This window comes from Gossypium hirsutum, chromosome D06 (genome assembly GCF_007990345.1).
Source record: "Gossypium hirsutum isolate 1008001.06 chromosome D06, Gossypium_hirsutum_v2.1, whole genome shotgun sequence".
NCBI classification, from domain to species: domain Eukaryota; kingdom Viridiplantae; phylum Streptophyta; class Magnoliopsida; order Malvales; family Malvaceae; genus Gossypium; species Gossypium hirsutum.
This window is the reverse complement of record NC_053442.1, coordinates 296,175-321,582: the sequence shown is the minus strand read 5'-3', so window position 1 is coordinate 321,582 and position 25,408 is coordinate 296,175. Positions and strand designations below refer to the sequence as shown.

Genomic DNA, 25,408 nt, shown 5'->3' with positions numbered 1-25,408 from the left:
AATGAATTTAAATTAAATAATTTTAAAATATTATTATTTGATTTTAGTTATAAAAACATAAAATTATATTTAATTTTTTTATTAAAAAGTGAAACGAATTATTTAGACAAAGGAAATAGGTAAATAGGCGGGTTTCAAGTTCGAGTCCGAAATTTGTTCCCAATAAGATAGAAGTTTTGGGCATGTTTGGGCAAAATCTAGTATAAAATGGAAGAACTTTCAAGAAATTGGGCCTTTAGCGATAGGTCCAATGTTGCCTAATGGAATCTAGCTACAAGTTATATTTGCAAAAATAAAGTCTTGTAAATTTGATATTTTGATCATTTATATTTATATAAATTTTAATACACTTAAAGATTCGTTGGTACTTATTTTGTTTTTAATAATATTTATAGTATAATCCTCCAATATTTAAAACTATTAGGCCCTTCAAGTGGTATAATTATATAAATTTTATTGGGTTGGTAGTTGATATAATAATATTATTATGCCATTCAATTTAGCCCTTTCGAGCAAATAATTATGAAAGATTATAAAATTGATCAAGAAAATATTAATTAAAGATTATTAATCAAGAATATATAATTGCCACTATGAGCCATTTCTTTCAAACCGGTAAGCTTCTCCATGCATTCAACTTAACTATTGTGGTACTTGTCCCAATGAGATTAACAAACTATAGACCAATTCGTCTTGCTCCGTGGTTAACAAATGTATTACCAAGGTAATTGCCAATAGATTGCAAAACTTACTACTTTTTGCACGTAAGTGACAGCCAGTGTTCCTTTACAAGAAGGTAGGAGCATCATAGATAATGTGCTACTATCACAAGAGATAGTGAAGGAAAGCTTTTGATTCTATCAATTGAGATTTTCTATTAGACACCTTACACGCCATGGTGCTTCTTACACCTAAACCAAAATTAAATTAAATTTACAGTATATCAGGTATGGTTAAGCAACAGCTGATATGGAAGGTTATTTGATGGAAATAACCCATGCACTTATGAATGATGAACCTTTTTTCTTGGATGTTGATATAAAAGATGTGATTGATAAGTCTTTCTTTGATGGTTTGAGTTCACTTTTGGCAAGTTCACCAAAATCAAGATCAGATGACCGAAACAATAACAATTGAAACTCAAGATTCAGGCCTTGGAGAATCATATGAAGTTGCGGGGTCTTGCAATTTGGATGAGCCTTGCACTTTAAACAGTGAAGACCGAGAAATTCCATGCAATGAAGATGTTATCTTCTCCGAACAGCTACAAAACAATGGCAGTTTCCTTAACTGGACATGAAAAACCCGACAATATCCTTTATTCGCACACGTAAAAGATCGTGAGGATTTGCCGTGTGTAGCGGCTGTAACCCCTGAAGGTGATAGTTTTGTATCCAATGGTTCATCCAATAGCCACAACAGTTTGCCACAGGTGAATCCTGCTGCAATTAAACAAGAAGTGGATGCTTTACGCACGATTGTTGATCATCCACCACCAGAAGCAGAAGAGTTACTTATTGAAAGTGATGAAGATGTTCCTTATTTCTCAGATGTCGAGGCAATGGTATTGGTAAGCCATCAACTATTACTGATCATGTCACTTTAATTATTGTCATCGTTATTTGATCCTAATTTTATTCATGTTTTTTTTAACAGATCCCTGATATGGACTTGGATCCAGATGACCAAGATTTATGTGACTGGGAAAGTAATATAAATTCACATAAATTCGATCTTTGCTTTAATCTCAAATGTTGCCTTGTAGATGAAGAATCCAATATTTCCTTCTCTCCTTGCAGTCGCTAGATATCAGCACGAAGATAGTAAAAGAGCAACTATTAGGATAGAGCAGGGTCCCAATTCTTACATGCAAAGGGCCTTTGCATCCAATGGAGCCTTTGCTATTTTATACGACCGTCATTCCAATCATTATTATATTAAGAAGCCTCAGGTATTCTATCCTTGTACAAATTACCATTCTCATTAATGCTGCCTTTTCCAATATGAATGCTATTTTCTAAACACTGCCATGTTATAATGCGGAAATGTATATGAAACGGGTATGATTAGTCTTTTCTAAGTTTTTTCATGTATTTGGATGATATTTGGAGCTTATATACCTATATCCGTGTGCCGAACATAGGTACTTCATTAAAAATGAAGAGTCTAAGCAAATATGAGATATTATAGGGTAAAAGTATCATGGAGGTTCCTATATTAGAAGTCAAATTGTATTTTGTTTTCTTTACTCAAAATATGGGTAAATTAATCTTTGTATGTCAGATCAAAGAGGAAATTTGACATTTTTGTTAAAAATTTCATCCAAATCTATTGTTAAAAACTGACATGACTTATTCACGTATACTTTATGTTGACGTATAAGAACCAATTTTTAATAGTAGAAATGGATAAAATTTTTAACAAAAAGACCAGTTTAATCTTAAAGCTAATGTACATGAACTAATTTACTTATTTTTTAAATAAAAGAGACAAAATGTAATCCAACTCCTAATATAATGATTGTAATTTTGAAGACTATAATTTTGATGGATTAAATGTTCTTTAATACTTTAAGCTTTTTGATTGTGTAGATTTTACTTGGCAGAGCAAAAGAAAATTTCATTGTTGACATTGACTTAGGAAGACAAGGATGTGCTAACAATGTGTCAATGCAGCACGTAAGATTTGCCATGTCTTTTATATATATATATATATATGCATATAGTAAAATTATCATAGGGACTCTTATAGTAGGAGTCAGATTATATTTTATTCCCTCTATTTAAAAAATGAGTAGATTAATTTATGTACCTTAGATTAAAGAACAAACGGGACTTTTTGTTAAAAATTTCATTTATTTCCACATTTAAAAACTGGTTTTTGTATGTCAGGTACAAATGGCACGTCATCTATCACCGTCTGATTATTCCATTAGTCACGTTAATTTTTAATAGTATAATCTGAATGAAATTTTTAAAAGAAAAGATCAATTTACTCTTATAGTGACTTACAAAGACTAATTTACACATTTTTTTTAGAAGAGAGAGCAAAATACAATCTGACTTCTAATACAAGAATTTTCATGATACTTCTATGTGTGTATGTACATATGCATGTATAGTCAAGTCATTATTCCTATAAATAGCTATATCATTTGAATGTTTTGCCTATTAACATGTAATAGGAAATTATCAACATGGAAGAAGATGGATCTTTCCATCTTAAAAACCTCGGCAAATGTTCGATATCGATAAACAATGAAGTAGCTCCTGGGCATAGCCCAAGTCTAAATTCTGGATGTTTGATTCAGGTACTATTTTCATCTTCCTTTCGTAAATATATGCTGTAACATGTATCGAACATTGTGACATGCATCTTTTGATGCTGCAGACCTTTTTTTTTTCGAGTTCGTCAACAATTGTTGAGCTGTTAACGATGATTTTGCAGATACGGGGAATCTCGTTGATCTTCGAGACCAACCAGACGTGTGAAGCAGTATTTGAATGGCGTGGCTGAAAAAAGGGTAAGCTTGTGAGCCATTTGTTAAAGCTCTGTGCTTTATGAACAAAGAGGATTTACAATGACTAGAGTACAATTAATTAAATTAGAAATGATCTGAAGTCAAAATATAACTGTTATACTACCTCCATGAGTCCCCTACACGTGTCCTTAAAAGGTGAACTTCATGCTATACACGTGTCCTCGTTAGGTGAACTTCACACTAAGCGAATCTCAAGCATCGAGCAGTGAAGTGACAAACTCATAGAACCTTGAGCTCATTGATCACCAACCTAAAATGTCACCTTACCGCTACTAAAAAGAGACAGATTGTGACTCTACCGTAAGTAACCTCAAGATTTGTCTCCCATATATAAACCCAGTACTCACAGGATCATTGAGTCATCCAAACATTTAGAACCTTCTTCCCCAATGATTCTCACTCTAAACTCTCTTCACCACGCCCATGTACTAAGACTCTTCACCCTAAATCAAGATGAACCATCGTCATCTCCATCATTTAAACCTCCTTGTTGATTCTACTTATCAACAAAATAAAAAAAACTTTAAAACTCAAATTAACCGGAATAAAATTAATTGTATTCATATTGACCCTAACCAGAACCAATCCCCTAAGTGTGAGACCCTACAATATCTTACCATGTTCAAATCACAAATCGTAAACTCAGGAGTGCACATGACATGAGATTCACCAAAATAATATATTTAGTATATACTGATACACTCAGTATCAACCGTTGCTTTCGAATCTTGAAGAAGATTGTTCATACAATATAATATTTACACATATATACATATATATACACACAGACAATAGCCGTACGGTACAATCAAAACCTCTCCATTTTTCCCAGTTTCCCTTCTTCAACCTCAGATCCAAAAAAAGATGTTTAAACCTATTGTTTTCATGTTCATATTCACAAAGCTGTTCTTTTCTGCAAATTCCAAAACACATCCAGCTGATATAAAAGCACTCAATGCTCTCAAAAATGGCGTCGACCCTCGTTCCATTACACCCGGATCTTGTTTAAGTTCATGGGATTTCACCATAGACCCATGTGATAACATCTTCACCGATCATTTCACTTGCGGACTCAGGTGCGACAGAGTCATTTCAGGTTTGGTCCGAGTCACTGAAATCACCATTGATCCTGTTGGTTACTCTGGTTCACTCACTTCAGTTCCATGGGACCATCTTCGTTATTTGAACACGTTGGATATATCAGATAATTCGTTTTCCGGGTTGGTTCCGAACGAGTTCTCGAATTTAACTCGTTTGCGTCGACTCGGTTTGTCTGGCAACTCATTCGCCGGCGAAATACCTTCCGTTCTTGGCTCACTTCATCAGCTTGAAGAACTTTACTTAGATAACAATCGTCTCCATGGAGCTATTCCTTCAAGTTTCAACAACTTAACAAAGCTGAAACGACTCGAAATCCAACGGAATTGCATCTCCGGCGAGTTTCCCGATTTGGGTTCACTTAAAAATCTTTACTTTATCGATGTAAGTGATAATAATATCTCCGGTGGAGTTCCGTCGACGTTGCCATTATCGCTTGTTGAGCTTTCGATGAGGAACAATAAATTAAATGGAAATATTCCCCATGACATCGATAAGGTCAGGTTCTTACAAGTCTTGGATCTCAGTCACAACATGTTTGCCGGCACCGTACCGTCAGTTTTGTTCCGGCATCCGTCCTTGGAACAACTCACGCTTTCTTACAACGAGTTCTCGTCATTACAAGTACCGGCGGTCGACATAACTTTAAACAGCAACTTGATAGCTCTCGATTTAAGCTACAATAAGCTTCGAGGTTTGTTGCCGACTTTCATGGCGTCGATGCCGAAGCTGACGGCTTTGTCTTTGGAACGTAATGAGTTCACGGGGATGATACCGGCTCAGTACGCCGTGAAAGCTGCTGTTGCCGGGAATGACAATACGTCGTCTTTCGAGAGGCTGTTGCTCGGTGGGAATTACTTGGTCGGACCGATTCCGGGGCCGTTGTTGGGTCTTAAACCGGGTTCTGCTGACGTCAGCCTGGCAGATAATTGCTTGTATCGGTGCCCTGATGCCTTCTTCTTCTGCCGCGGCAGGGATCAGAAATCGGCGGTGGATTGTAAGAGCTTCGGTCCTACAATTCCTTAAGAGATCGACTAACATTTGTATTATATTTGGCAATTGGCATAGTTCTTCTTATCAATGGTTTACAATAGAAATTTTAGAAACACAGTTTTGTACTTTAGTATGCTGATTTACATTTTTTTCATGCTAATTATATTCAACTTAGTTAACCAAATTTAAATCAGAGTTGAATCCAACTTCTAAATCAAATTAAAGCATAGAACATAGGATCCATCACTAGAAACCACATTAATAAAAAAAAAACTAGTCATCAATCCTGAATATAGATGATATAATGAAAATGAAGCACATATACTGGACACAAATGAACTTTTTTAGCTTACCTCGTCAGTCACAAGTGTTAGACCTTTTCTTGCAAGACTCACATGCACATGGATCTCACGTTATCTATCTCTATCCATTGTCGCTCACCTAAATTCGATCATGATGGGACATATTAAAATCCCAAATTAAGAGAAGTTCACTTACACTTATAAATACTTCGCTCTAGCCTAGAGGAATAGGTTTCTTCCTTTTCTTCTCATTTGGCTCCTTTCACCTAAAAAACCTAGATCAAAGACACCACAAAACCCAGCTCACAGCCCTCTGCATGCCACCCTTGAATCGTCACTCAAGCCTTCTCCTCCTTTTTATTCTCAATAAATTCTTCTTGTTTTTATTTTCTAGAATTTCACCCAAAAAATAACATTATAAACAACTCGAATTCAACAAAAGAATTTTAAAATCATTATTAATTAAAATTAAAATTTTAAAATCCAAAATTAAAATGACTAAATTCATTTAGATAAAAATAGAAAATTAAAGGTGTATCATAAAGACCATTGTATTAGAAGTATATTTACATTTTGTCCGTTTTATTTAAAAAATGGTAAATTAATTCATATAGGTAAGAATAAAGAGCGAATTGGTAATTTTACTAAAAATTTATCAATTTATACCATTAAAATTTGGTCAAATACATCAGAAAAATATATACATTACATGTCACATGTAACTTTCTGATTATTCTGTCAGTCACTTCAGATTTCAACAATAAAATAAATTAAATTCTTTAGTAATTTATTTATTTTTACAAAATGCAATACGAGTTGTGGAGTAAAAGGCCATGGGAATTGCGCTGTTTTCAAGATTGGGCATGCATTTTGAGGTCTCAACCACTACTTTGGGAAGTTGAAAAGCAATAACTCAGCTTATTATTGCAGAAATTTGCGGTAATATTATAGTATTTCCACCATGTGGCTGCTTTTGCTCGCAAAGTACAAATGGGGTAGATATCTATAAATACTTTTTTTTACAATATTTAAATTCTATTATTTTAAAATTTCAATAGGTTTATTTATTGATATTAAATTTGAGTTTTTTTAAAACAATAAAAAAAGGGGGAAATAGCGCAATCAAATAATTATTTATGGAAATAGCACGAAAATATTGATTGGGGTATGACGTGCTTACATATGTGAAAGTTGATTTAATGCGTAATTTATATATGAATTATAACTTGGTAAAATTATATATAAAAAATTTTAATTGTGGTTCAAATGCATATATATAAAACTTCGAGTTTTAGTCAACTATACATATTTATATTAGATAAATATAATTATATGTATATGCAATATGTATACATGTGAAATAGTTCTATATTGATAATAATGTTATTGATTTGTGAAAATTGAATAAAAAATCATGTATAAAATTACAAAAAACATTTATATACATCATTGCACATTTGACCAAAGTTAATGTATAGTTTTTTTTGGTAAAAAGACCTCTTTGACCCTTCTCAATTTTGATATTGAGAAAATTGGTCGCTCTAAAAAAATTCAGAACAATTCAGTCCATGTTAATTTTGAAAGTAAGTAACTAAGGACAATTAATCATAATGATAATATTTTTCGTCAATTGTACATATTTTTATTGGTATAATAACAATTCTAGCCTTCAAAGTTTACACATTATGTCAATTTGGTATTGATTTAATAAATTCACCTCAAAATATTTACACATTCTATTAGTTTGGTCTTGATTTAACAAATTTAGCCCGCAATATCTATACATATCATGTCTCAATTTAATTTGGCCTAAAAGCTTCACACAATCATCAATAAAATTTACCACATATTTATACCTCATAAGCATAGACCTATAATCACAAGGTCATCACAAGATCATTCTCATAAATATGACTTACTCATTTACATTCTTGCCAAATGTTCAATATACATCGAGTTCATTACTCATGAATTTTTCGTACATACCTGTATCCTTTCAACATGATCATACCTTGTCTTTTCTTTAACATAATCTTTGGATTACCCGTTGAACCACTTGGAATACTAAGGATACTCGGGAAAACTCGTACATAATGTATCGTACAAATGTCATGTCCTAGACATGGTCTTACATGGAAATCTCATATCGATGCCAATAGCCCAACTATGGTCTTACACGAAGTCTCACATCGATCTCATATCCCAGATATGGTCTTATACGAAATCTCAAATCAATGTCGATGTCATATCCAAGATATGGTCTTATACGAGATCTCAAATCGATACCGATGTCATATCCTAGACATGGTATTATACGAGATCTCAAATCGATGCCGATGCCATATCCCAGACATGGTCTTATACAGGATCTCAAATCGATGCCGATGTCATATCCCAAATATAGTCTTATACGGGATCTCAAATCAATTTGGCAATATATATACATATACAAATCAATTCGGCAATATATATATCTACATATAAATCAATTCGGCAATATATAAAACATATACATTTGAATTCAAAAACATTTATTTACTTATGAACTTGCCTCGTACGTAAACGAACAGATCGGATCAACTACTCGTCAACTTTCGATTTCCCCCGATCTAAATCCGATTTCTTTCTTTCTTGATCTATATGAATTCAAATTTAACTCATTTAATCACCTACTCATTCAATTTCATCCAAAAATACCTATTTGGACATTTTTACACTTTAACCCCTAAAGTTTCACATTTATTAAATTTAGTCCCTATTTCACAAATATACAAAATTCACACAATTCAATATAACCCAAGCTTAGCCGAATTACTATAGTGCCCCTAGCAGCCCAAAACTTTCATTTATTTCACATTTCAACCACTCAATTTTCATATTTCACAATTTAATCCCTATTTGACATTTTTGTCAAAAATCACTTTACAAAACATATTAATCTATCAACAATTATTCATTTTCCATCATCAACATTCAAAAACATCAATCTATCATCAATGGAAACTCACAAATTCATCCACCAATTCAAAAATTAGGGTATGGGCTAATTAGAACACGAAGCAACGGTCTCAAAAACATAAAAACTATAAAAAAACTGGACAAATGATACTCACATGCAAGCAAAATGGGGTTGGCCGAAAGTTCAAGCTTCCATGGCTTCTTTCTCTTTCAATTTTCGGTTGAATAATGGTTAAAGATGATAACTTTGCCTTTTTGTTTTATTTGTTTTGTCATTTTAACCAATTTACATAATTAACCTTTATAAACACTATTTATTACACAAAATGCCAAACCATCATATTCCACTATCTCTTTAATGGGCTAATTACCAAATAAGGACTTCCACACTAAATTTCTATAGCTATTTAATACCTTTAGCTAATAGAACACAACTTTTATGCTTTATACGATTTAGTCCTTTTTACCGAATTAAGCATTCAAATATTAAAATTTCTTTACGAAACTTTCACACATATATAATCACATGCTGTAAATACCAAAAATAATATTAAAATAATTTTTTGACATTGGATTTGTGGTTCTGAAACCACTATTTCGATTTAACTAAAATCGGGCTGTTACAATCTACACATTCTATCAACATTTTCACAGAATATATAAACATTAATGGCTAAATTTTTTATTATACAAATCAAAATTATGTACAATTGACGAAAAATATTAATATTGTCATTAATTTTTCTTAAGTATTCACTTTTAAAATTTACATAAGTTAAATTATTTCAATTTTTTTTAAAAGAGACCAATTTACGATGGAAGAAGTGCTTTTATCAGAATTTTAAATTACTCGTTAGTGGGACTATTCTATGCATTTAATTTCCTTTTAAGATTATTTTGTATGGTGATTAATGTTTGCATTTACCAGTTCAATTTAGAGGTGATCATGGGTTGGGCTATCCGGCTTGGCCCGATAGCCCGTCCGAAAAATGGGAGGGTTCGGGTAAAAATATAGACCCGAAATATGAGTTTGGGTAAAAAATGAGGCCCGTTTAGAAAACGGGTCGGGCCCCGGGTAAAACTTTTTTGGCTTGGGCCTAGCCCGGCCCGAATTATATATTAAATATTTTTTATTTTTAATCAAATATATATATTTATATATATTTAATATGGGCCGGGTCGAACCAAGCCTAGGCCTAGAAATCAGGCTTAAAAATTAATCTGGGCCAGACTCGACCCGACCCGGCCCGGCCCATGATCACCTCTAATCCAATCCCATGGTAATGTTTTTATTAAGGCAAACATTGCCAAAACGTAGTGTTCATTGGTAATTAATTAATGCTTTCATTCATAATTTTTCATTAGCTCTTAAATAATAGGAAAAATATGCTTATGCGTGTCAAAATTATATCCTTATTGTTACAATAACAACGATATTAATTAAATTAGAATTTAATTTAATAAATTTAGCAAGAAGTCCATACTTAAAATGCAAGGTAAATAATTTAATAGTTAAAACATATGAGTAGTCCATAAATGATTGGGTATGGTTTTCATTACTCAACTTTGGATTCTTTCTCCTCAAATAAAAAATAGATAAATTAAAAAGCACTAAAATACCACTACTAATGGTAAGACACATTTATGAAAGAAAAGAAATCAATCTTATAAAATTAATGAGAAATAAAACTTAAGAAGGGTCTTTAATGCAATGTGCCAGCAATAAGAGCAATGCACATGAAAGTTGTACATTGGAAAGAGTTAATTTGTTTTTGTGCAATTCAATCTACCATCCATTTAAATTACCACACAGATATAATTTATTAATTTAATTGTGACTTTGAGAACGAGGGGAACACTCCTAGCCAAATTAATGGATCAAATATTGGGGTTACATGCGAAAGAGCTTCTAATGTTTGTATGCGCGAGTGTTTGCAAGATTGTAAATGGAATAAACAATATTAAGAGAATTTTATTAAGAGTTGGATTTTGCTTAAACTTTAAATTTAATTGAGATTTAATATGATCGTTGAATACTTTAAACATTAACTATAATATGTGCAAAAAATAGAGGGCTGGTAATAACCTTGGCCCCCAAAATGGAAATTTATCCAGATAATTCCTTTAACGCTTATGAAGTCACAAGCTAATATAATGATAAAAATACACTTTGATTCTTTCTAAATCTTATTATTCATTTGTGCCTCTAAAATAGTTTTCCGACTTCACCTTGGGCTGTAAGTTGTGTTATTTACTACTATATAAAGCTTTTGATTGAATTGGTGTCATATATCAACCGAATCTCAACTCAATTGTAAAATCACCAAAAGTCTATTTCTTTTACAAAGCAACACGTATTATTTTGAGGGAATTTATGTCTTTTTATATTTTAATAAATCTAAAAAAATACATATACATAACGAGAATTGTGAGATTTAAACCCAAGACATCACAATATTCGCTATCTCAAATCCATCATTTAAACCAAAACTATAAATAATTTTTGTAAATTTTTTTAAAATTTATTACATAAAATTTCCCATGGTTTAATAGTTATTAAGCAAGTCTAAAACAACTATGTGAAATGTCAAAGCATGCTAGGGTATTAGTAGACCAATTCACATGAGAAATGCAAATGTATCAGCAGTTTTCTCGCTTGGCAGGGACTGAGTTTTTGGCAATGTTTACCCTTTGCCTCAAGTAATAAAACCATTACCATGGATAGCCTTAAATGCAATAATTAATCACCATACAAGAGAATCTTAAAATGGAAGATTAAATGCATAGAACTGCCACACTAATGAGTCATTAAAAATTTTGAATGGGTTAACCCGTGTTGATTTGATGGTTAGGGTGTTCACCGTCTCAAATGTGGTCTGAATTCGAGTCACGCTAATCATGTTGCTATTAAAATTTTACCCTCTTCTTATAATTCATCAAAATTCTTTTAATGGGTTAATTATTGAACTGTCAGAATATTTTATTGTAACATGTTTAATTATATCAGTTTTGAGTTAGATTTATGCATAATTTTTAGTGTTTACCTTTTATAAAAAAGGGGGTAAATTACACTCAAGATCACTCTAAAATAGAGTTTGTCTATTTTGGTTATTCTAATTTTTTTTCTTAATTTAGTCACTCTAATTAAGATAATTTTTCGAACTAGTTACTACCGTTAAAATTTCTGTTAATCCACTTACGAATGACTAATGTGACACTTTAGTCAATTGAATTGAATGATGACACGTAACATCATTTAACTTTTAATTAAAGTTTGATAACCTCTCTATAATTATTTTAAAACACTTCTTTTTTTCTTTCTCTTCTCTTTTGTACCTTCAAAAATGGAGAAACATATTATTAGTCTCGCATTTGCAAACAAACTCTCAAATGTTGATTTCACTATTAAAGAAGACGACAATAGGAAAATGGATTCTTAAAAATAAGGTCCTTGATGTGACAAATATATTGATTTTCTCCTCTCTCTTTTTCACCTTATTTTCTTGGCAACCAAACAGAAAAAAGCCATTTAATCAAAGAATCCAAACTGTAAATGCATTGAAAAGTAAACGTTGAAACTTAAAATCCACAAAATTGATTCACATGAGATATTTTAAAATTAAAATTATCAATTAAATAGAAAATATGTAATTCTAGATATGATCTTCAAACCTGATCAATTTTTTTCTTCGATAAATATATATAAAGGTATGACAAAGATCAAAATAAAGAATAATGAAATATATATATGCCACATATCTAGGGTAGGGTTTTGATTTCTTCGTAGGTACAAAAAGAAGAGAAAAAATGGTATTTTGGAATAGCTACAGAGAGGTCTCCAAGCTTTAGTCAAAAGTAAAAAAAAAGTATTACATGTCGTTATTTAATTGGCTAAAGGGTCACGTCGACAATCAGTTACTAGATTAACAGAATTTTTAATGGCAGTGACTAGTTCAAACAATTATCTTAACTAGAGTGATTACATTGAGAAAAAAAAATTAAAGTTACCAGAATAGAATAAACTTTATTTTAAAATGACGTTGGTGTAGTTTACCAAAAAAGAAGGGATTAGGAAACACTTTTTTTAAGTGTTCGATAAATTTTAGGGATAATATTAAATTTATACATTAACTTTGGTCCAATGTGCAATTTGATACATAAACTTTGATTTGGTGCAATTATACACATGAAACTTGAATTGTGGTTCATATGTGTATATGAAACTTTGATTTTGATTCAATTGTACACATTTAAAGAATTGAATATATATGTTTATTTTCATATTGGGTTAATGTAATTGTTTGTACATGCAAAATATCAACATAAAATGGTGTTAATTCAATAATATTGTTAGTGATTCGTGAAAACTGAATCAAATCAAAATTTCATGTATAAAATCATAAAAAATCAAAGTTCCTGTATGATATTTCAATTTTTATTGAATCAAAATTCTTTTATAGTTTTAATATTTATCCCTAAATTTTAAAGTTGAGCTATTTAAATTTTTAAAGTTATTGAAAAGGAAAAGTCGATAATGACCAACTTGTTACTTAAGGTTCAAAACATTCAATAAATTATTTATTTAGAGCGTTAAAAAATCGGTTAATAATTTAAATTTGGGTGTAATTATTTGTAATTATATATATATGTGATATGCTTGGTAACTATCAAATTTTTTATAGGATTGAGAATTGGAGAAATATGCAAGTAATTAGTGGAGATAACTTTCAATTTTTTTAGTAAACTTTTATTCTTTCTTTTTTAGATATAAGTACACTCTACGGAACAAACAGGTTTATTGAATTAACATTGCTTATAATTACCAGGCAATGATTTTTTTTAAAGGGGAGAAGGGTGAGAAGGGATAAAATTCAAATACATATAGATCAATGATCATGAAAGTTAGTGACCATACTTAACGTTCAACTTAAATCAGTGTTAGTTGCCAAAATATATGAGAAAATGTTTGGTATATTGTCACTGGAGTTTTTAAAAAACTCCAGAATTAAGAGGTTGATAAATGTCTTATAAAGATATTATAATAAATTATTAAATATATTTAAAAAAAGAGACTGATGTTTTTAACATTACTTGTGAAATTAAAAAATACACTACCAGCGTACTAAAGATTCAACTATAATATATTAGTAACAATATTCATCAGTAATGTAGTCTGACTGCATAATGTTAATGCTATATATATATATATCTGATAATTGGGTCATCATATTGGCCTGCAAGGAGTTCTTTTGTTTCTTCAAATTCAACTTTAATTTTTAGCCCAACAATTACAGTGTCTAGAGTATAGATTAAAGCTGGATTGGATATTTGGGCTCTATTATAGACCTGCTCATATGTCGGGTCACTCATTTAGGTCCGAAGATTTGCTCAAAAAATAGATTTGGGTAAAATTTAATATCTGCTTTTTATATGGGCCGAGGCTTGGGTAAAATTTTTAAACCGTTTTAACTCAAAATTTTGAACTTTGGCCACTCAATTTTTTAAAATTTATTTTGACCCTCAACGTAAAATTCTTTGCTTGATCCATAACTAAAATTTGACCTAAACCAAAATAATAATACTAAAGGGTAAACTACAGCCAAAATCATTAAATTATTAGTAAGTTTACGTTTTAGTTATTTAACTTCAAAAGGTTACAAAATGGTCATTGAACTATTCGAAAGTTTTCATTTAATTCACTGGGTTGTTAAAACTACTTATGTATAGCCTTCTTTGTTCATATCGCCTGCACCAAACAAAAGCTCTCCTTCCCCTTCTCTTGTACAATTTAATTTTTTTTTTCATAAAACAACTTTGTGGGTCATGAATCTACAAACCAAAATCTAAACAACTTTCTTCTCTGATATCCGATATTGACTATCAAATCGACTTGGATCTAAGATACATTATTCTACTTGTCAATAGTATTGATCAACTATACCAATCGTTGCATCATTGCTTGAAACTCACTAGTTAGGCTTTTTGTTAAAAAATTAACAACCCAATGATTTAAATAAAAAATTTCAAATAATTCAGTGACTTAAATAAAAATTTTCGAATAGTTCAATAACCATTTTATAATTTTTTGAAGTTAAGTATCTCCAACGTAAACTTACTGATAATTTGATGACCTTAAATGTAATTTACCCTAAAAGAAATTCTAAACCATATTAATCCAATTCAAAACCAACTCCATCTGCCCTATACCCTTTGAAAGCCTCTAATAAAAAAAATGTCAACCCCTATCCCAAACTATGAAACCATTTCAAATAGTGGATCAACATCCCTCGAAAATTGTCATCTTCAAGCATTTGCTTAAAGGAAAGAGGTAGTTGACTAAATCATATCATTCTCATATATATACGTGCTTTTAAAGTTTAGAATTTACGATTTAGAATACATATAACATTCTTTTCCAAATCTTTTTTCAGTCACAATCATCATTTATGGTTAAACTTTTTTGAAGGTTGTGTGAGTGGTCCAACACTTCACCATCATCATCAAAAAGTGGGTTTGGCTTAGATCTGGCGTGGGATCTCTACTCACTGTGCCAACTTAAAACACCCTCAAGCTTAGCTTCATCGATGCAATAAAAGCTTACCTAACCCATATTTACACACTTCTGGCTTAGAGATTTGGACTTTTCCAAAGCTTTATTGTGATTCTACATTAGATGCAACAAGAATGTTGGCAATGTCTTTTAAAGATGTAATTTACACATTTTAGCTGCTCAATTATTTAATTCAGTCTTTGTTTTCTTTAAGTTTTTTCACTGTCGCAGAGTGTGATATTAAGTTTTGAGGGGATTTGATGAAATTTAAAAAAAAAATGGAGTTTAATGAAAATTATTAAACTTCTCAATAATGTCAATTTTAAAGTTTGAATTTTAATATTCTCCGTGAAAACGTAATATACCATCATTGCTCCCGATTGTTATTGATTCTTAAAAATTAATGTTGATTATGTATATAGAAGAATTGAGAAATTTAATTATATTTCTATTGAAAAAAAAAGGAACGATTGCACTTAAAGATGTTAAATTTACGAGACATAATGATAAATTTAGCCTCAAATATTTAATCTTTTTGCTAGTTTGATCCTAATTTTTTTATCACTTTGATCCTCAACCTTCAAAATATAAGTCGGTTTTTTTTTAAATGAAAATTTTGATTGGACTATGAAACTTTTAATGGCATTAACACGATACTTGTATAGCAATCCATATTTTCTTCATAAAAATTAAAATATTAATAATAATAAAAATTATCCATGCCAATAATAAAGTACATATAAAATATCACACGGACTGCTAAGTCAGTACTATTAAAATTTTAACAGCCCATCCAAAACAAAGCAATTTGTTTAAAATTTGAAAGCTGAAAACCAAAGTGAATTCAAAAAATTAGGACTAAATTAACAAAATAAGTAAATATTATGGACTAAACTTGCTATTTTGCTAATTTATAACCAAAACAGCTCTTGGAAGACACAAATGGGTGTGTAGTGGGGAACCCCATTATCGGTAGAAAACCCATCATTTATGGGGGGCAAATGGGTAGTAAATCCCTTATCTAACGCATCCTATGTATTAGTATGTTCATTATTAACCTTGAATCATAAAATGAACATATAAAAAAAAAAGTTACTTCATCTAATAATACTTTAAAGAATAATATATAATTGAAAAGAATAATATTTTTTTAAACAAAGAATAATAAAATTTAAAAAAGAAAATTTAGCTTCATCCCTACATATAACTTATACCATTACAAAAATCATATCTATTCAAATATAAACAACATAATAAAAAAATTCAACCCTATATGCATAACTATTTATGTTGAATTGTCAAGCTCATAATTATTTATTGATATACATATATATTGTATGTTATCCTACATGCTACAACTTAACCCTTATATCCTTAATACTAAAAACTTGTTTAAGCTTTTGATAAATATGAATTTAATGGCATCATCAACCCCCATATACCTTTTTTTTTTTAAAGTTTTTGTACCTATCCCTCCCCTCTACCTATAGCAAAATTAATTTAAGAAATATAGTATAATTTCAGAATCTCCAACATTCAATTTAAATAATAGTTTTCGGATATTGAATTTGAGATTGATGTTAGAAGTAGACAATGAGATGGATATTCAATTTGGATATTGTATTTTCTTTTCGAATTTTGAAATTTTAGTTCTGATTAAGTGTTGATTATTAAATTCATTAAGTTCCATTATTTTCAAAATCTTATGCAACAAATATATTATCATAAGTGTAATGTCGTATCAGCTTGTTATTTCTACATACTACTTATTGAAAAGTCAATTAATGGATTTAGCTATCGCTTTGTGTCAGAATTCGAAAAATATAAAGACTAAGAATGATTATATTAAAAAAACATAGGCTAAATTTACAATTTTATGCATAGTACACAACTAATTGCAGGATTTTACCAAATGAATTTAATTGTTGCAATTTGAGTCATCACTAAAATTTTAAAACTAAAAAAGATATTCTGACTAAACTTATAATTTATGCAAAGTAATAAAATTTGACTAGAATAAAAAGATATTCTTGATGAATACTCCAATATTTACCCTTTAAAGTCATAATAATAATAATAATTTCTAACTGATATATTTTATATATTAAAAATAAAAAAATAAATTATCGATTGTTATTATATTTAATATACAAATAATATAATTGTATATTGATTAAAAAAATTGCAAAGAGCAACTACTCGCTGGAGTGGAGTGGCAGCCCATTAGCTGACAATTTCTTCATGACGACGCTAACTGATCACATGAACAATCCAGACTCTTCTTTCGTCTATTTTCTGCAATCAAAATTATTTTTTTTAGTATTCGTGATTATTTTATTTAATAATATTATCTTTAAATACAAGTAAGTTTAGAAAAAATTTAAGAGGATGAAAATTGAATTTTGAATTTTTTAAAAGTTCAAATATAGTTTCATCCAACATTTTTTAAAAGGACTAAACAATTTTTCTTTTCATTTTTTTAAAGGTTCATAAATTTATAATTCAATAATTTATAAGGGAGTAAAACTGCAATTATCTATTTTTTAGGAGGCTAGAGCATCCTTTATATTCGCCCCTGCCTCAAATTGGAACTCGAATTTTCTCTAAGAATATAATGTAGTGTAAGATTTGACGAGAATTCATAGTAATTTTTTACCATTAGAAATAGATTTCTTTTTATCTTGGACCATTAGAGTTGTTAATTTTTATTTGAATTTGAAAATTCAATTAGATTAATTTAAATTTAAATTCGATTTAATTATAAAACTCAACAATCCGCGAAATTGACATGATTCAAAATTATTTGTACTCAAAATGATACGATGAGATAATTTAAAATGATCTAATCGAATTTCACCCTAAATTGAAATGAAAAATAAATTTAAAATTAGAATGAATCATATCCAAAATATTAAGATTGAAATGGCAAATGCTCATTAAACAGATTTTAAGAAAAGCGAATTTTTCTCCCCACATTCTGACGGTCTAATGAAAGAATTTCCGCTTAGACCCTGTGTTGTTCCCTATTGAAATTGCTGATGAGATCCCATAAGATAATCATTACATACTGTCTAATTCTATTGCTGCAGTCTTTGTTATTGTAATTGCCTCTCTTTTTTAGTAAAGGAAAAAAGAAAAAATCAACTCCATTCGTTGAATTGAACGGACTGTTATTCATACATTATGGAATTTAGGCAAACTTAAAAGACTTGATGTGTAAATGAGATTGAGAGTGTGGTCTTTAGGAAATAAGCAACAACATCCTACCAAATGGGGGCAGTAAAGAGCATCCATATTCCCTTTGAAACCAAATGGGCATGGGGATTTAATTTTAGAATTAAATTCCTTCTTCCTTTGCTTCTTATGAAAGTAAAAAAATGTAGAACTAAGCTAATAAAGCCTTTACACTATAGGTAAATGTTGAAATTTTGAGTTTTGAATATTGATAAAAAGCAAAAGAGAATACTCATGAAATTTATAAAAAAAAAAAAAAGAAATAAAGTCAAGATTACATGTTGTGTTTTGGTTGGCTAATTCCTTTTTTCTTTTTAAAGGTGGGGATGATTAATTTGTTTGAACGAAAAGAACCTATATAATGTTGACACCATTTTTTTGGATAAAACGGGGTCGACTTGGATTTTGAAAAAAAGAATGAAAACGGGAGTCGCCACCAATCCTTTTTTGATGAGGTGTGATCGGGTCATCTCAAAAAGTGGTTGTTTTTAATAAATTATTTAATTTTATTAAAACAACGATTTTGGTCTACGAAATTCAGAAAAATGAGTTCGGGAGTCGGTTACGCACGAGGAAGGATTAGCACCCTCGATACGCCCAAAATTGGTACCTAGTTGATTAATTAGTGTCTTAGTGTCGAAAATTGAAAATTTGAAGAGTTTTTAAAAGTACGATCCTTAAAAGAAACTCTGATAACGTGAATTGAAATATAAGATTCTCTTGTTCCGAAGGAATATCACATCCAGCACGTTAGGACACGATACTCTAAACCATCGAAACCAAGACCACCTTATAGTTTAATGAAACCATACTTTGAAGCTTTAAGAGGATATTTGGCTATTTAGTCGAACGAGAAATCGAAACCCAGCACGTTAGGGCACGTTTTCTCGATTTTCCAAACGCAAAATATTGCCTTATTTAGAAAAATACAAGTGAAATTCCGGAGAGATATTCGATTATTTGGACAAACGGGAGATTGCAGCCCAACACGATAGGGCACTATTCCGCGAATTGCCAAATATTGAGTCTCGTCTTCATGATAAATAAAATATAATAAGTATAATAAACTATATTTAAAATTATTATAAAATATGTATATAAAAAGAAATAGTACAAAAAAATGATTATTAGTAAAACAAAAATAATATAACAAGTAATGTGATACATATAATGACGATTTATACATAAAATAATTCGTTTTATTTTAAATATATATATATGAAGCATATAACAAATATATAAATAAATAAATAAATAATATAATAATGTGAAACTTAACTCCAATTATCAAATTAGATGAAAAGAAATAAGAAATAATGAAAATGATATAATAAGTATAATAAATAATAGTGTAAAAAATAGTATAATAAATAATAGGAAAATAATTTAAAAATGATAATAAAAAATAGTAATATTAGATTAATAATAATACCCAAAAAAATTTTTGTGATAAAAGTGTCTAAAATAAACAAAATAGGGCTTAATTGAATTAAAAAATAAAATTCTGGAGTGAAAACAGAATAAAAGGATACAAGGGGACCAAAATGGACACGTGGGTAATGAGGGAGGGATCTGGGCGCAAATTTCCGGGGTAATTTGAAAGCATTTAAAGAAAACAAAAAAAAGGACTTGATTGAACGTAGGCACCCAGGACAGGGACTAATCGCGAAAATTTCCCATTTAAGAAATGTGCACATTTCCATCCCTTAATGCACGGTCAGCTTTTTCCCTTCCCAAGGCTCTACTTTTGAGGGGAAAAAAACAAATGAAACCTACTTTTTTATTTTTTTTATTTTTAAAACATTGAACAAAACAAAAAAATAAAACAAAAATTACCCATCACCTCTCTTATTTTCCTTAAAGAAAAAAAACAGAGAGAAAGCTCCCAAATTTTCTCTTAGGCCTGCGCCACCCTCATCGGAGATCGGCGAGCCAAGGTCGCTAGTTCGTCGGTAAGTCCCCTCTCTCCCTCTCTTTTTTTTTTTAAAAAAAAATGTTTTTTAAAAAAAAATGAAAAGGAAACAGAACAAACGAAATCCAAATCAAGAGAAAATTCCAAAAAAAAAGAAAAATCACCTTTCAAAACTTAGTTCCGATTCTTGATTTACTCTTGAACTTTGTATTATCTCCAAAAAATATATATATCCCCCCAAAATACAATCGATTCCTCTCTAAAAATCCCCCCTAAAATACTATCCCTTCTTCCATCGAAATATCAAAAAAATCCCCCTAAAATACTATCGATCCCCCTTTGAAATCTCCAAAAAACATCAAAATCCCCCCTGTTTACAATGACCATAGGGCTTTTATATAGCCCAAAATCCAAAAAAAAAATACAAAGAATTTCATTTTTGGTGTTTTTCTTTGCTGTCCTTTTTTATCTTCTTTTGCAGGCATAGAGTGGTGGAGGCAAGTGGGTGTGTTGGTGGCAGACAACTGGTAGTGGCGGGCTAAGGTGGGGCGGCGGCTAGGGTTCTTCTCCTCTCTTTTTTTGCTGAAAATTGTTTAGGTTTAGGCTGGGCTTAGGGTTTTAGTCTGTTGGGCTATTTTGTTGGTATGGGCCCGGCAAATTTGGGCTTCTACATATAATATTTATTTATTTCAACTTTCCAAAAGTTAAGTAATTAATTTCAATACAAATCCTCTTAATTTTAAATTGTTTATCAAACTTTAAAATACTTTAATTTAGTCTTTAAAGTATTAATATCTATCGCAATTAAATTCGTCTATCAAGTTAATCATTAGTTTGGGTGTTAAATGTCAACTCAGATTTAGTGTTGAGCATGCGTGAATCAAATTATAAGTACATACATATCCACCATATGAATAGTTTAACTACGACATGAAAAAGAAAGAAAAAGCCTTTATAAAGTTTGTTGACATTGTTAGTTCTTTTTAACACATTAATTCCAAGATGTATATATAATAAGTATAGAAGTGTTTACAATTTAATCCATGCATTTTAGATGTGCTCCATGTTAGTTCTAAATTAGCATGGGTTGAACTTATAATGCCACAAATTATTGGTTTAACCGGTTTGACCGTCAACCTAACCATAATCAAATAAACAAATAAGAATTTTTTTTTAAAAAATTATAAACTAGTTCAACTATCAATTTTTTGTTCCAATTTTATTTTTTTTAAAGGTTCTTAGCAAGTTGTTCGAAGGTAAGTGTAATCTCTTTGTCTAGACCAATCTAACCAATCGGTTCTTAGTGCAACTGGCCAATCTAGTCTAGTTCCAACAATATTGCATTTAACTCCTAAATTAACGACTAGACTGACGGAAGAACCAAATTGATACTAATCTTTTGATGATTCAATTAAAACATTTGAAGTTTAGAGACAAATTTAAAATTACGTAAATTACACCGAAGGTCACTAAACTATCAGTAAGTTAACGTTTTAGTTATTGAACTTCAAAACGTTAAAACATGGTCAATGAACTACTTGTAAGTTTTCATTAAGTTATTAGGCTGTTAAAATTGTTGTTGTATGGTATTCTCTGTTCATACCGCTTGCATTAATCAAAAGCTCTCATTCATCTTTTTTTTTACAGTTCAGTTTTTTTTCATGAAATAACTTTAAATGTCACGAATTTACGAACTAAAATCCTAATAGCTTTTTTCTCCTAATCTCTGACACTAACTGTCAAATCGCATTGGATCTAAGGTATGTTCTTCTACTCGTCGATAAGTACTGATCCACCATATCGATCATTGAATTGTCGTTTGGAGCTCACTAGTTGGACATTTTATTAAAAACAAATAGTTCAATGACTTATATAAAAATTTTCAAATAATTTAATGACCATTGTGTAACTTTTTGAAGTTCGATGACCAAAAAATAAACTTACTAATCGTCTAGTGACCTTAGGTATAGTTACCCTTTAAAATTTGAGTTTCGGAGACCTTTAATGCAATTAACCCAAAAATTAAAAAACAAAACGAAAATCACCATTCAAAATGAAGGCAAACCTACCCATATTTCCGTGTCTCTCTCTATCCGAACATCGAGCCCCAATTCCCAAATATGAATGTCACCCCCCCCCCCCAACTATATCAAAGTCACCCCATTTTTAAATACTCTCTGAATATGTAACCTTATAACCCCCTCTTGTATCAGCACCCCAAAAAAATGAAGATTCAGTGCGACGTGTGTAACAAAGAGGAGGCCACTGTCTTCTGCACCGCCGACGAAGCCGCCCTTTGTGACGCCTGTGACCATCGTGTCCACCATGCCAACAAGCTTGCTTCTAAACACCAACGTTTTACCCTTCTCCATCCTTGTTCTTCTTCTAAACAAGTCCCTTTTTGTGATATCTGTCAGGTAATTTTTAAACAATTTCATCACTGTCTTGAAAATTTCGTGTTAGAATTTAATGTTTCTATTGTTGGTTTTTTTTTAGGAGAAACGAGCTTTCTTGTTTTGTCAACAAGACAGGGCGATCTTATGTAGGGATTGCGATGTCCCTATTCACTCAGCAAATGAACATACACAAAGACATAACAGGTTCCTTCTTACAGGTGTTAAACTTTCATCAAGATCAGCTACTTATAATACAACATCATCATCATCCAACGGTGGTGATTCAGTCCCTGAATTCAAAGTTAACAACCCCATCTCCTCCATTTCACCACCAAATTTCAATCCATCATCAAATGAAGTTGATGGTTCAACAAGTAGTATATCTGAGTACTTAATTGAGATGCTCCCTGGTTGGCATGTTGAAGATTTACTTGATTCATCTCCATCTCTATCTCCCATTGGTTTCTGTAAGGTTTGCATTCATTCTCCACCGTTTGATCTTTTTGATTGATTTATTTTTATTGGGATCTGAACAATGGGTTTATTTTCTTTGGTGTAAACTACACCACAAAGTGATTAATTATTATTCAGTTAAATTTATTTAATTTAAAAAGTTACAAAATGATTATTAAAATATTCAAAAAAAAATTATTTGAGTTACTGGATTGTCAATAATTTGACTAACAAGCTACAAACGATGATTTAATGATTTGTCCGGTGAATTAATACTCATTGATGAGTAAAAGAATATATCTTAAATTTAAGTTGATCTGATAGCAATGTCGATATTAGAGAAAAAAATTATTTATATTTTAATTCACAAATTCATGACGTTGAAAATTATTTTATAAAAAAACAAATTGTAAAAGAAAAAAGGAAGGGGAGCTTCCGATTGATACAAGTGGTGAAATAGAAATGGTCATATAGTAGCTATTTTAACAATTTAGCATGATTTAGATAAAATTTTTTGAATAATTTAATAATTATTTTGTAACTTTTTGAAATTAAATTATCGAAACATAACTTATTGATAGTTTATGACTTGGGTTACTTTACTTTTTTCTTTCGTTCTTTTTGATAGAATGATGATGGAATGTTGCCATTTTCTGATCCTTCACAATCTCTTTATCATCTTCCTCAAATGGAAGGACCAATTGGGTTCAAAGAAACAACCATGAAAGGTAACAAGAGATGGACAAATGATGCTTTTACAGTCCCACAAATCAATCCTCCTCCTACCGTTGTAACTAAGAGATCTAGGCCTTTTTAAAAGGAACTTCAAGTTCTTATTTTTGCTTGTAATTTTCCTTGCTTTGATGTTTTTCATTTTGTATTCTTCTCACTACTTTGTAAATATCAATGAAAAAAATTCTACTTTTGTTTTGTTTTGCTTAATCTTAGTTGATGATTTATCATTGTCTGAAAAACTGTTGAAGTGCCAACAGGACAATCAAAGGAACAATCAATCAAAAGCCCTTTTGGTCGGGAGAGACTAACCTTTGTAAGAGGGTACTGTTGTTCCAATAGGGTCGGAAGCGTGTAAATTATTGTACTAAAAAATCACACAAAGTTCAATTCCCAGGGAAGAGAGGTGGATCACATGGATCTCTTAAATACCAAGTCTTTCCTTAGACAGAATATCCCTTCTATAGTAATTTAATAGCACAATTAAATACTACTATTATACCCTCAAATATTGAAAGAAAAATAGGACAAGAAAGAACACAAGAGATTTAACGAGGTTCGGTAAATTATACCTACGTCCTCGGGCACTAACACCAGATGATAACTTTACTATCTCCAAAGTATTACAAACAAATAGAATTCCTTAAGAATTCTCAAATGGGAGAAGAGAGAAAACTAAGAGAGAAAGATTGGTTGGGATGGTTGAAATGAAAAATGAAAAGGCCTATTTATAGTTGAGGTTCAGGGACTAACTTGCAAATGGCCTAAAAAATTAGGGACCAAAATTGCAATTATCCCATTCAACTTTTCAACATTCGGTGCAACTTGCTCAACCTTTTTAACAAGTTGCTTCCTACCTTTGTTGACTTTTCAACAATCTCCACCTTGAAGATTTGATTAGGATAATCACATCTTCACATACTTCCTTCAACTCCCCAAATTCGATAAAGCTATCTTTTGTAGTGCCTCCAAATGCGCTCTCGAGCGCCATACACCTAAAGGTGCTCAAATTCTCAGGATGTTAATCAAGTTCAAACAATGATTAAACTTGATTGTTGTTACCACCTTGGTCATCATATCTGCGGGATTATTTGCTGTCGGAATCTTCTGAAGTAGAATTTTTCCTTTTTCAAAGACTTCCCGCACAAAGTGATATCTTACGTCGATATGCTTGGTTCTTGAATGATAGACTTGATTTTTCGCTAAATGAATAGCACTCTGACTGTCACAATATAGACT

At 30.7% G+C, this 25,408-nt stretch overlaps 3 protein-coding genes and 1 long non-coding RNA gene across 4 annotated transcripts; 3 read left to right on the top strand and 1 right to left on the bottom strand.

Moving 5' to 3' along the window:
• The first annotated feature begins 1,114 nt into the window (after positions 1-1,114).
• Positions 1,115-3,516, top strand: LOC107942257 (uncharacterized). Its single transcript, XM_016875883.1, has 7 exons — positions 1,115-1,280; positions 1,362-1,570; positions 1,657-1,708; positions 1,800-1,951; positions 2,592-2,678; positions 3,185-3,310; positions 3,448-3,516. The coding sequence occupies exons 1-7, from the start codon at positions 1,115-1,117 to the stop codon at positions 3,514-3,516; spliced, it is 861 nt and encodes a 286-aa protein (XP_016731372.1).
• A 591-nt stretch (positions 3,517-4,107) lies between these two features.
• Positions 4,108-5,762, top strand: LOC121218146 (LRR receptor-like serine/threonine-protein kinase ERECTA). Its single transcript, XM_041094857.1, has one exon. It carries the CDS (start codon positions 4,406-4,408, stop codon positions 5,663-5,665), a length of 1,260 nt encoding a protein of 419 aa, XP_040950791.1. The 5' UTR covers positions 4,108-4,405; the 3' UTR covers positions 5,666-5,762.
• A 2,003-nt stretch (positions 5,763-7,765) lies between these two features.
• LOC121218145 (uncharacterized) lies at positions 7,766-9,154 on the bottom strand. Its single transcript, XR_005914377.1, has 2 exons — positions 9,048-9,154; positions 7,766-8,570 (listed from the first exon to the last, which is right to left on the bottom strand). It is a non-coding gene; the product is annotated as an uncharacterized lncRNA (long non-coding RNA).
• A 13,518-nt stretch (positions 9,155-22,672) lies between these two features.
• Positions 22,673-24,379, top strand: LOC107942254 (B-box zinc finger protein 21). The gene is made up of 3 exons (XM_016875880.2): positions 22,673-23,005; positions 23,085-23,456; positions 24,066-24,379. Exons 1-3 carry the CDS (start codon positions 22,814-22,816, stop codon positions 24,252-24,254), a joined length of 753 nt encoding a protein of 250 aa, XP_016731369.1. The 5' UTR covers positions 22,673-22,813; the 3' UTR covers positions 24,255-24,379.
• Positions 24,380-25,408: the final 1,029 nt, after the last annotated feature.